Genomic DNA, 13,277 nt, shown 5'->3' on the forward strand with positions numbered 1-13,277 from the left:
AGACATACAGGATAGTATAAGATTAGGCAATACTGATACAACAAACCTGAGAAAGAAAACATTCCATAGTACATTTAAAAAGATGAACTGTGTTAAAAAACTTATTATACATGCAGTATGTTCAATGTTGTAGCAGTAATTATTTTTTGAGGACGTCTGCCATGAAAATACCCAAAGTTTTGCCTGACTTCCAGAACTTTGCACCCTTCTCCAACTTGGCTGGATGGATGCTGCTCCTTGATGTCAGTAAATCAGTGGTATAAGAAAACTCAATTCTTGCCTGTGCCATCTTTAAACCTTTCTTGTCACTGTTCCTACTAGTGGGGAGATTTGAGACCAGCCCACAAAATTATCCCTGTATGAAGAGAAAGCCTGGCCATGATGTCTAAGCAGAAGAGGCCTACTAAGTTAAGTGCCCAGATATCAATTTGGCCTGAGGAAGAAAGACATCTTGCAAGGGAGACAGAGGAGGACAAAGACCAAGAGTGAAAGGATGCCCTCACCAACCCTGAACTGACCCTAGGCAAGGCAAAGGAAGGATGAGAGGATGGAGGGAGCGAAATAAAAGTGGAGCTACTCAGACGTGCAATTATAGTAAGTTCCTAATACAACTGTACTTTGTGCATCATATTGTCCACTGCTGCAGTAGTGATAACTTCTGGTTGACTGGACTTGAGCAGAGGGTGCTGAACGAGAACCCTGTAAGATGACTGTGAAAAAAAACACCCTTGCTGTGAAGGAAATATCCAGGTGTGAACTGGTGACCATGCGTCTGGCTCCAAAACAGACAGAGTGCTGACCTCTCTTAGAAAGGCTGTGGTGGCTGCAGTGCCCCTAGCAGAATTTGATCTCACTTGCCCTGGGATAGTCCTGCCATGGAATGAATAGCAGAAATTGATGCCTTGGTTCTCTGGGTATTACAGAGATTCCTGAGCATTTTTTTCATTAAATTAGTCTATACCCTTGGGCTAAGATTTTCAGTACCCAGGGGTTCTTTGTGATTTTTTTTCCACTCTTTCACCCAAAGGCATAGCTGCCTCCCACTTTTTTGTTGGTGCATTTTGAGGGTTAAACAGATTTGAAGCTTGAGTTGAGGATTTGGTGGTCACAGGAGGGATGCATTTGTTGAGTCAAAGCTATTCCCTCTCAGGGTCTTGATGCCGAGGGCTTCCAGGCATTCTTTGTTGTTCTTACCATTTTCTTGTTGTGGGTTCACCTCTCCTTAAGCTTTGTTCCTTTCTTTTGCCAACTGGCAGTGATAAATTTTTGGTATAACTTTTACTATAGATGGGAGCATGGGAATCAGACACCTGTTTCACTGACCATAGAGCCTTGCTCTTTTCCAGCTTTTTAAACGCTTGCTCTGCAGAGGGAGGAGCAACTCCTTCTCAAATGGAGGACTGAGGAGTTGAGCTCTAACATGGACTGACAGGTGAGGGAGGAACAGTCCCTTGGCTATCCTTCTCAAATGGAGCACAAAAGAGTTGAGCTCTAACATGGACTGACAGCTGAGTGAGGGGTAGCCCTCAGCTAGACATGTCTGTTTATCACTGACCCTGAGGCTGAAGCTGTACAAGATGCATCAACATTACCACATAGGTGTACAGTTTCTTCCCAAGGTGCCCTATGGTTCTACCTTCCCTATCATTTTGAAGTGGGTTCTTGATTGGAGCCCTAGTAGACCCTTCCTTGTATCCATAGTCACCATGGCTTTAACAGCAATGTGATTTTTAAAGATTATTTGCAGAAATCTACAATCATATAAAAATAGTCTGGGTCCATGGGAGTAGGGACATGAGAATATGGCTCCAAAGAAATACTATGAAATGTTTCTGCCAAGACTTCTGTCACTAGAAGTATTGCAAAGGGCTTTGGCACGTATAAACCCAGGGGGTCTCCATATCTCTTCTTGGCACTGAAGAACTTTTAAGACTCCTAACTGAAGTAATTGTTTATTTTTGTTGTGGGTGAAACCAAATGAGGCCCATTTGTAAAGCTGGAAACTGATGACTGCATTCTTAGAACAAGGGATGTCCCTATGAACCATCTCTGAAAGGGTACTGTCATCACACTCAAAAAGCATGATAACAGAGTCAGAACTAGACACCCACAAATTTAAAATAGGTGTTAGTAAGCAAGATTCATTTAGACCAGGGAGTTCCAAGGCATTGAGTCTTAGGATCCAAATGAGTTCCTTTTTACTTAAAGGTCATCTATAATAAATCCTCTAAGGTCTTTCTCAGCATAATCCAACACCACAAAATAAAATTTGTGATCGGGGGCTTTCAAAATATGTCTATATAGGGCATTCGTTAATTTGGTTTTAGCCACATCATTCGTATGTTTGTATATTCTCCAAATTAATGAATGCCCTATACAGAATATAAGAATAAATGGAACCCCCTGGTCTAAATGAATCTTGCTCACTAACTCCAACTTTAAAGTTAAAAAGTCTTGAAGGTTAATATATATGTTGGCTTTGTAATTGATTAACAGTGTCACCAACATTTTACAACATTTTACTAAGTTGTGTATATTTGTGTGAAAGTGTTACTTTTAAGTATTTTAAATACTTAGTTTTTACACTTAGTTAGAATTTTCTGTTGGTTGTATGAATCACATGAAGTGTTGGTGTGATGGTATTTAATTGTGGAATTTGATGTATAAAACAGTTCTGAAGAAGTCTTGTTAGGAAGACGAAATGTTTGACTGCTGTTTTTTATCAATAAATTGGTCCTGGAAGGTGACAATGCCTCATTCCTTGGTTCTTGGTTATTTGTTTTTTCTTGTTTTGGTTCTTTAAAAGGTGCTTTTCTGCTGCCAGAAACTTACTTTATACCACTATATCTGCAGTTGCACCTCTTTGAATTCATGTTTTAGTAATAAAACTGGTGACATGTTCAGAAAAGATATAAATATGTAGAGCAGATGGGGTAGGTTCTGTGTCCGTCTATAAATTGTTATAGTTTGGTGATGTGCATGGCAGACATGAAACATACTTACATCCTACCATGTCACTGATATTTCACATTTGATGGTTCATGCAGAATTCTTGCAAGTGTATATGTCTTTTTCATTTGGACAGTGCTAGGCTGTGCATCTCCCAATTCAAAAATCACATTTCCAGTGTGAATATAAGGCTACCCTTTTTGTTATTTATAAAATCACAATAATTTTTTGGGATATTCATGTTAAAGGCTGGCAATGCTAATGCCCCATAGAAATTGCTTGTCTGTTGTGCTAAAGAGAGAAAATTATGTTCTTTCCCTTATCAAACCAGATAATGGACAAGCTGCTGGAACCCTCTCAGGGTCTATTTGGGCAGGTGGATGCTTGATTTGACCTGGCCAAGATACTGAATGACATTACTGGTATCCACATGACTGGTGAAGAGTGAAAGTACTGGTATGATTATCTGCAGAACCGCCAACTTAAACATCTCTGATAGTGGAAAGCCAAGGTTAGGCAGAAAGGCTCTGAATAACTTAGTATTCTGTTTTTTGTACTGTAATTTTAAACTATGTTTCACTGTCATTCAAAGCAGTGTTCCTAATAAAGGCTATCTATATTGACAGAATCCAGGTCATAACAGGTGGCCTGTTATAAGGGATTGTCATTTTGCTGTGCCTGTACCTTGTCCGTATGTTATATCATTGTCGCATGTTATGTGATACATGATACTGTATATTGCCATGGGCAACATGTCAGGCTTCTGCTGTCAAGCACTTACATGAGGGAGTGAGGCTTACTTAAATGCCAGGTGCTATGCTGGGCTTCTGTTGTCATGGACTTATATCCAGAAGTGTGGTTACTTAAACACAGTCCCAAAGCTGAGCTTCCACTGTCATATGCTTACAGGTGAGACTTTGACTAACTTAAATAACAGGCACCATGCACAGATAACAGGCACCATGCGCAGATAACAGGCACCATGCACTGTTTCCATTGTTGTGCACTTACTGGTCAGACCGTGGCTTGCTTAAAGTGTGGGCACTATGCCAGGCATCCCATGTCATGAACTTACAGATGAGACTGCGGCTTGTTTACACTGTATAAACTATGTCAGGCTTCTGGTGTCATGCACTTACAGGTGAGACTGTGGCTGACTTAAACTGCGGGTGCCTTGTCAGGTTTCTGTATTCATGCACTTACATGGAGAAGTGAGGCTTATTTAAACAGTGGGCATCATGCCTGGCTTCTGTTATCAAGCACGTACAGGTGAGACTCTGGTTGAGGGCACAATATCAGACTGTCAGTGTCACTCACTTACAGGTGGGACTGCAGCCAACTTAAACTGCAGGCACATTGTCAGGCTTCCAGTGTCATACACTTACAGTTGAGGCTGCAGACAGCTTTAACTGTGAGAACCTGTCAGGATTCCTGTGGCATGGATTTACAGGTGAAACTGCAACCCACTTAAACTGCAGATACCACATCGTGCTTCCAGTGTCACGCACTTACTAGTCAGACTGTGGCCTGCTTAAACTGCGGGCACCATGTTAGGGTTACAGTGTCATGCACTTAACATGCCAGACTGTGGTCTGCTTAACCTGTATGCAAGTGACTAAACTGTCAACACATGTAAGACTTCAAATACTTTGGTATTCAAAGATTATGCAAAGGCTAGTCTATGAAAATCAATTGATGTCCTGTCTAAATTCAGCATCCTCTTTCAATCTGATGACCCCAGTGTATATGTGGAATCTTTTATCATCTTATTCTATGTACATGTGAACAGCTGCAGAGATGTACCTGTCCCTCATTAAAGCAAATTCAATGCCAAATTTAAAAATAAACCCATAGGGTAATACCCAGGTATAAGCAGGCTTTCCAATAAAAGAAATAAAATATATAATTGCATGCAATGTTACCACTATCATAATGTCAGAAACAATTTTAGTAAACTTAACATGGAACTTTGGCCCCTGATCAAATTGACCAAAGCTAAATATGATGTAAAAATAACCACCCACAACCATAAAGCTTTATTTAACTAAACACCTATAAAACAATGTCCAACAGTGCACAGAGCTAATAGCAAATGATATCATATATTCAGACATGAGGACATGGACAGTCTACTAGCAGATGAATTTAACTTTACCCCCCCCCCCCAACTACATTTCCAGATTACATGCCCACATCTACGCCACCCCAATCTTCCAAGAACAAGTCCTTGAATCACTTTCCAAGGCCAAAGACATTGCTTCTATCGAGACGGATAACATACCTGGCTGTCTACTGAACAACCTAAAATGGCACTTGTCAGACACCCTGCAGATGCTATTCAATATCAGTCTCCAAACAGCCTTTGTGTCAGATAAATGGAGGATGCCAACATTCTTCCCCCTGCAAAAAGGTGGGGCATCAATAGGCCTGTATAATTATAGACCTATAAGTTTGGCCAGCCTCATCTGTAAGACTATGGAGATGATCATTATGGAATTAATACATAAGGGCACAGGTAACCTACAGACTCTTGACCAAAGTCAGTTCAGTTTTGTCAAGGGTAGATCCTGTCTACTTAAACTGTTCAACTTCTTAGAAAATGTTGTTGAAGCAACGGATGAGGAGAAAATCAGTCTACAATGCATATCTACACCTTGCAGAGGTATTCAGTACTATTCCACCATTCAAGTATTGTTAATAAACATACCCAGCTAAACATTAATCCCTATGTAACTCATTGGATAGCAACTGGCTCACAAAGTGAACACAGAAAGTTATGGTAAGTAGCTCTACCTCCTCCAAAAGATCATGCACTAGTGATGTACCCTGGGGATGAGTCCTTGTGCCACTACTCTTTAGCATATACAAGAGTAATAAACACAGACTAAAGCTAAATGGCAAAAAATGCATAAATGGCTGGGATGGCATCAGTAGGTAGGAACCTGGGACCCTATATGGACATCAAACTGTCCTTCAGTCACCATGTATCTACTGTTGTCAGAAAGTCCTTTTTTATTGTGTAGCTTATTAGTAAGGATATGTTATCAACATCCAGGGGTGGGATCATTGCACTGTATTCAATACTTATTAGGCTGATTGGTGAGTATAATACCTCCTTTGGTATGTACCTGTCCACACAGTTAATGCAACTTGAATCACCATGATACTTTCTCACCAAGAAAATCAATGGCCTAAAGTATTAAAACTACACTGGCCATCTCAAAGCCTAGTCCCTCATCTCAGTATCATACAGGCTAAAAAAGCAGACTACTTTCCTTTACTTTAAACATAGTCTAGAAAAAAGATGGGAAAAGCCAAATTCACCCCAGTTTATCACCCTTCCTCCTTATGGATAAGGGTAAGATGTACATGTTCTGTCCAGCTCTGAGTTATAAACTTCACAAAAATGCAAGGTTAGATCCTCAAGGATCAATAGGCTAGTAAATGCCTATGAATAACTCACTATGTTGTCCCGATCACCATTTATCTACCCTTGTTTGTCTCTGTCCAACCCAGATCTCATCCTCCTAGCCTGTTGCATTTCTTTCTTTGCCCCTGCTGAGTAACTTTCATCACTTTTCATCACTTTTCCCATCAACATTTTCATATCTCCTTTCCCATTATTGCCTGTCTCTCTCTCTCTCTCTCTCTCTCTCTCTATATATATATATATATATATATATATATATATACAAACACACACACACACAGCAGGGTACTCATCACCCTGGAAATGTGCCCTAAATCCCCCTTCTGAATTTCCTTTATGTTTACTTTCCATGTGTAACCCTGAGTGCTATGATCTTCCATTTACTGCTGTCCTATACTCTCCTTTCATGGAATCAATAACTGTCCAGCTTACTGGACACCACTGGTCACACTTTACTTATTAGTATGCAGCGCTTGGTGATAGAGTGCTTCTTCAAGTGTCAGTCAACACGATCTACCTGCTGCCTTCCAGTCTCACAATGTTCTTGTTAGCCAATGCTCCCTTGTTCTAGAGCTTATTTGTTGTTTTGCTGCAGTTGGCGTGTGTGTTTTTATCAGTACTCAATTTTCTACACTGAACTGCAGCTAAACACAGTTGTCTGCTTTGATGGACACTGTGTGACCACCTGGATATTCATGTGCTGTTTACAGGGGTCAATATTAAATCAGTGAACGCTTAAAAAAGCGAACGCTGATTTATCGACCCCATGTACATGAAAGTTTACAATCCTGAACACTCAGAACAGTGATTTTTTTTCCAGGGGAAAAAAAATCGCTGTTCCACAAAAAAAAATAAAAATAAAAACATCAAACCATTACATAAAGTGGGGACTTCGCCCCCCACACCCCCCGATGTGGTGGAGCTGTGCCCCCCACACCCATCCTACTTAAATATACCAACTCTGAAATCGCACTACAGTGATGAAAACTGCAAAGTAATGGAGTCGGCCAAGCAATTTCTTTCCCAGGGAAAGAAATCGCTTATATGCCGTTTCGCTATTTTGCTGTTTCATGCTTTCAAGTTCGATCAAGACGCATTCAAAGGATTGCATCTTCGATCATATAATAGGAACCTGTTTACACTACAGTGTATCTCAGCTATGCAGCACAAGCCTGTCTTCAGCAGATAACACATTTCTATAAATCCCAGTCCATGCCTGTGTAGCTCTTCTCATATAAAATACATATTGCAGTAACCAACATTTCAATGAAAGTGTGAGTCCCCTTTAAAAGTCGTTTGAGTGTGTTATTATAAATATTTTAGTTGTTATGGACAAAAGTACAAAACACATTCTACAAATAATTTGCAGCAAAATAGTTAAGCACATAGATAAAATTTCACAAAATCTTGCATGCACTTTTTTTTCTGTGTCCAAACATATCACCAAGATTATATATTTATTTTCTTAATCTCACTGCAACATTTTTAATGTTTATTTGAAAGAGAGAGACAATAGTCACTTACTGCATTTGTAGAGTTTATTGATCTTCTTTATGTCTGTACGACTTAAGCCTAATCGTTGTCCTATTGGTATGTTTGGATTTGGCTTAGGTAAAATAGTTGGCTTTCCATTCTTAGAGAAGGCATTCCTGAAATAATCACAATTACAGTTAGTAGGCTGTCTGTCCAGTGCTCAAATCAAGAAATTAATTTGAAGAGAATGCTTGTTTCTTGAAGTTAAGAGGTGGCTTATGTAGACATATCATGTAGAATGCCACCGCCAATGCCAGTAAAACTGTGCTGCCCTTTTACATATGTTCCTGGAAATTAAATAAATTCTCATAACTGTGATATTTTCCAATATTAATAACACTTTGTGAAAGTTTCTATAAAATATTTATATAGTTTTTTGTGTTTTTTTTTTTAAAGACGAGATCTGAAAAATTTACAAATTGGTCTGCAATGTTAGGGTAAATAATGGTATATTGACACTTCTTCTGAAATATTAATAGGGGTGATAGGATATGGTATTTGAAAAACATGACAGAGAAACTCTTATCTGCTGAAAATCATTGCATGAAAGATGTCTAGGAAAAAAAGACTCATAAATAACTAGCCCTGGTATTTCAAATAATTTTACCAAAATTGAAAAGAAGATAAAGTTGAGTCTCTAATGTGCAATATTTCTTCAATTACTTGGTAGCCAGTTTGGCACAAACTCAATTAATTTTGGTAACACTAAATGAAATGTCACATTTCTCATTTGGTCTGTTCGCCCCAGCCACTGGTAATCCCAAATCTGACTTATCATTCTGTACAAACTATAAGTTAAACTATTGGTCCCCTCAATTTTTTTACCACTGAGATACATTTTCCAGCCTCCTAGTGGCCACACTGCATTGACTTTTCTTTTCCCATTTCCAACAGAAATGCACAAATTGGTAACATCAAGCTATAAACAAATATGCTTTGCTAATTAAGAAGAAAGTTATCTTTGCTTACTACTAGTTCATATAACATCCCTACTTGATTTTTGTCCTAGATTTTTACCCTTGTTCTACTCCATGACATCTGTGACATCGTGTTACTATGCTGACATACTATACGAGAACTATATGTGACTACTTGTTCAATGAAGAATACCGGATTGCTGATTTTTAACAAACACAATTTACACCACATTTAGAGTATGTTAATAATGTTCCCCTCTTCTGATCACAAGTGGTAACACTGTCATATCCTGTCTAATCTGTCATTTTCACACACTGAGTATGAATTTAGCTTTTATTATGTAAAATGTTGTGCCCAGGATCCAGGATGACAGCTCTCATATCCATAAACATCAGTGATAAATGTCTGTGCTTAATATTTGGCCACAAAGTTCTAAACATTGTTACAGTTCTAAAGAAACAAAGTAACTGACATGTTGGTGATTGACAATCTAGGTCCTATCCGAGTCTACAAGAGGACGTGGAAGTGAATGACCAATGGGGAGGTCACCTCTCTCAGTCAGATGGTGTAGATTGACATTCTGCTGCACTGATACCTAGTGGAAGGAGGTGAACACTGTAGCAGCATGTAGGGTCCTGATGTGTACATCAATCACCAAATAAATGCGTGTCACTTTTGACAGAGTTAGGCACATGCACAGCACGTGTGTATCATGGGGTGGTGCTGTGTGCCCTTACTCAAAGACATACATATCAGGCCTTTGATTTATGGCACAAGGATTACCATGGACTGCCATGTAGTTCCCTAGCTTCGGAGCAATTAAGGTCTTCTGAGAAGGTGAAGCCATCTGTGGTTGTGCGGAGCTATATTCAGAGAAAGTGAGAGCAGTGATACAGAAGAATCCATTTATAAAAGCATTACATTCAAATTCTGAAGTCCAGTGAAAGGTGCTTCACAGCTAATGGTCTGAATCAAATATTCGTATTTACAAGGTGGAAGTAATCTTTCTTGAGATATGATACAACAGAGTAATGAAGTAGAAAGTTATTTACAATAATTCCTAGGCTGTCCAAGACAGTAGGAAATAATGTAGTACTAAGTTAAGCTTAGGAGTTGCATATCAGATGGAAAATATTAGCATATTTGCTGGTGAAACTCCATGTACTAAATAAATTCCAGTAATTGCCTGAAGCTCATATACAAGGCATTGCACAGAGGGTATTGCATCTTGTGCATTAAAACAACCAAAATACAGAAATAAAACTGGGCACCTGTTGTTACCAGCTCTGAAGACCAACATGCGAAAAGAATGATGTACTCAACAGCAATCCTTTATGCTATTTATTTCTGCCATACACTACAAGTGTGCTGTCAACACCTGATGTTTACAATGATGCAATACTGAAGCCAACAAACCACACAGTACATCCTACTATGTTAAACGTGCTCTCAGAATAATCAAAAAAGAGGAGGGCTATTACTAAAGTGGATGCAAATTACTGCAATTTGTATAAATGCTGCTGATGTTAAAATTTCAAGGAGCATAAAGGGAAAGATGTTATTTTGTAAGTTGCACAGTATTACAAGATGGCTCTCCCAGTTAAATAGTGCAAGAGGTATTTGGACGAGAAAACAGAGCTCTTTGTCAGATAATGTCACTGCTTTTATCTGTGATTGCTGATGATAAGGAGCTTGATCTTGTAATCTTGGTTTTGATTTTTGTTGTTTCTTTTTGCAAACTGTGGATATTAAATATTTGGCTACGAGCACTGCTACTGGTCTCCTATTATGCTATTGACATGTCTAGTGGTTAACAAAAGTAAGACCAAAATAAAAGTTAAATGAAAAATGCACCCAAAGCTGAAGGTAGCTGGAATAAATGCTGCCAATCCAGATGAATAAAATCCAAAGCTTTTTTTTTCATCTAGATTGGCAGCACTTATTCCAGCTACCTTCAGGTTTGGGTGTGTTTTTCATTTTGCTTTACTTGTGTCTACCTCACTTTGGGTGTATTTGGACAACAACTTTAAAATAAAAGTTACTTTAACAACTGATGCATATATCTCAACCTCATAGAGCAAGAAATCTGGACAAAACCATAAATAATGGGGGACAAAGTACCAAAAACAGGGACAATTTTTAAGTATAGAAGCTAGATTGTAATTAGTATGAATTTTCTGAAGGGTATGAAGTCTGAAACTCAAATGTCTGTCATTATTTTCTGACTTCAGTCTTCAGTGATTTACCAGAAAACCACAACTTTATAAAAAGCAGACCAAAATATGAGGCAAAAATCTTGACATTCTTTGAAAATCTGTACAGTTGAGAGGTATGAATGAAGCAGGTTAGCACTTTGCACCCTTTTCTATCACAAAAGGCAAACACTGAGAATGTAGAAGCTGATGATGACAGGACAGCAATCTGCACTCCACACTGCTATAGTACCTGTATGTGCACACTCTGCCCTTTGGAAGCAGACTGTTCAATATTCTGAACACTGACTGGTTTTATGCAGTATGAACTACTGCTGCTAGATATAATACACAGAAATGAGTAACACAGTTCATAAATGTATTGAACTTTACTGGGCTCATTACCATGTCTTTTGTACTGTTACTCATAAATATATCACTTCTCCCTCTTTACAAGTGGGAACATCTGTCCCAGAGAAGTACAAAAATTGCTAATGCCCCGATATTTTAAGACAAAAATACTTTGAAAGTTTCCTCTAATCATTACACAAAACAATTATTTTGAAGCTGAATTATGCCAGGGTGATACTAATCAATAGAGACATCCCAAACTTAGGAAGAATGAGCTTCATTTTGGCAAAAAACTGAAGTCCAGGTCTTTGTGCTAGTTGTACGTATGATTTATTATAGCAATAACCCACGCCTGGGTGTGGGTAATGCTAAATTTACCCACGGTTGGCGTGGTTTCGCCCGAGGGACCAAACAAAGCCAACCGTGGGTAAATTTAGCATTACCCACACCCAGAAGTGGTTATTTATTATATATGACATTATTTAAGAAAAGAAACTATTACTTTTCTTAAATAATGACATAGTATAATGCCTGTTTACTGCCCTTCCGCAGATGTCTGGCATCCGCGGCAGTTCTGATGTACTGCGCGCCTGAAGTTGTTGAGGTATAGAGGTGGCACTTTTAGTTTCATAGTTTCTTACTAAGTATTGACCCAGGGGGATATTCAAAAGCCTAGCTATGCATTCACATTAGTTTTGTTTTTAGCCCTTGTAATAGCCAAAATCATGCAGGACATTTATATATTACCCTTTAATATAAGGGAGAAAAGTATGGCCCAGGGATTAGTTTGCAGTTTCCTATCCATTCATTCACAGAAGTACTTTGTTTTATGTGGAGAGGAAGATGATTCCAAAACAGTGGAATTCTCTGTGATACATATCTATCCTTCCAGCATGTTCCATTTATGTTGTAGGAGAGATTATAATCTCTTGAGAGGATATTTATGCCACTGCTTGACTTCTGGATGTGCAGTAGGTCTGAAAGGATAGGATCTGTTGAGGATCTCTAAGAGGCAAAGGCACCCCTCAGCAACCTGTATGTTACTGGAAATATGGACACAACATTGATATGAACAGTGTAGCTCTTATAATTTAGACACTTGATTTTCTTGGTGAGAAAATGCTGTGGGCATTCAAGCTCTGGCAAGTATTTGGACAGGAACATGGCAAAAGCAGCATTATTCTCGATGATTGGTCTAATAAGTGCCAAATAGAGTGGAATGATGACATCCCATATCTAAATGCCATACCCATACTAATAAGTTGCACAATGATAAATGATTTACAATAGGGGATACATGGTGACTGAAAGCCAGTTCATTGTCTACATAGGTTGCCAGGCACATAACTACTGACTTGATTTTCAGGGCTGTGTTGATTGACAATGTGATATTGCAGAGAAGGCTCTGCTTTTATACATTTTATTTTTTGACATTTTCTTTTAGTCCAGGGTTTTGACACCAGCTATTTGTATGGCAAAGGCCCTCCTGGAGTATCTTGGTGTCTTGTGGAGAGTTAATAATGACTCTTGGTTTACAGTCATAGGTTCATAGGTTCATAGGTTCATACTAGGCTATCTGCCCAAGGGCATTTATAAGCCTAGCCCATAGTTATGTGGCTTTCGCCACCCCTTTAGTTTGAATAAAACTATGCCTATTATTTTGCTGTGCCTCTATCAAGCAGTGACACTGAAGTAATCCCTGGGGTATATCTGCGATCTCCCATCCATTGGTCAAGATTCCTCTTGAACAAGGCCAGCGAGGTGCTCTGCCTCACATGTACCGGGATTTTGTTCCACAGCATATGGAGTCTCTGGGTGATGAATCTGTCCCTCCAGCACGTTCTATTAATAACCGTGTCAAGGTTTAAGTCTCCCGCCCTTGTGGTTCTGAGGGATCTAGATTT

General features: G+C 39.0%; 1 protein-coding gene across 1 annotated transcript in view; it reads right to left on the bottom strand.

The window, feature by feature from the left end:
• Positions 1-13,277, bottom strand: part of LOC122811101 (high choriolytic enzyme 1-like) — a 154,085-nt gene that overhangs the window by 10,088 nt on the left and 130,720 nt on the right. Inside the window, exon 8 of the mRNA XM_044082678.1 lies at positions 7,904-8,028. Within this exon, the coding sequence (XP_043938613.1) occupies positions 7,904-8,028 (125 nt within the window). The remainder of the gene's footprint in view (positions 1-7,903; positions 8,029-13,277) is intronic.

The sequence above is a fragment of the Protopterus annectens genome, chromosome 9.part0 (assembly GCF_019279795.1).
Source record: "Protopterus annectens isolate FY-2018-M chromosome 9.part0, PAN1.0, whole genome shotgun sequence".
Lineage (NCBI taxonomy): Eukaryota > Metazoa > Chordata > Ceratodontiformes > Protopteridae > Protopterus > Protopterus annectens.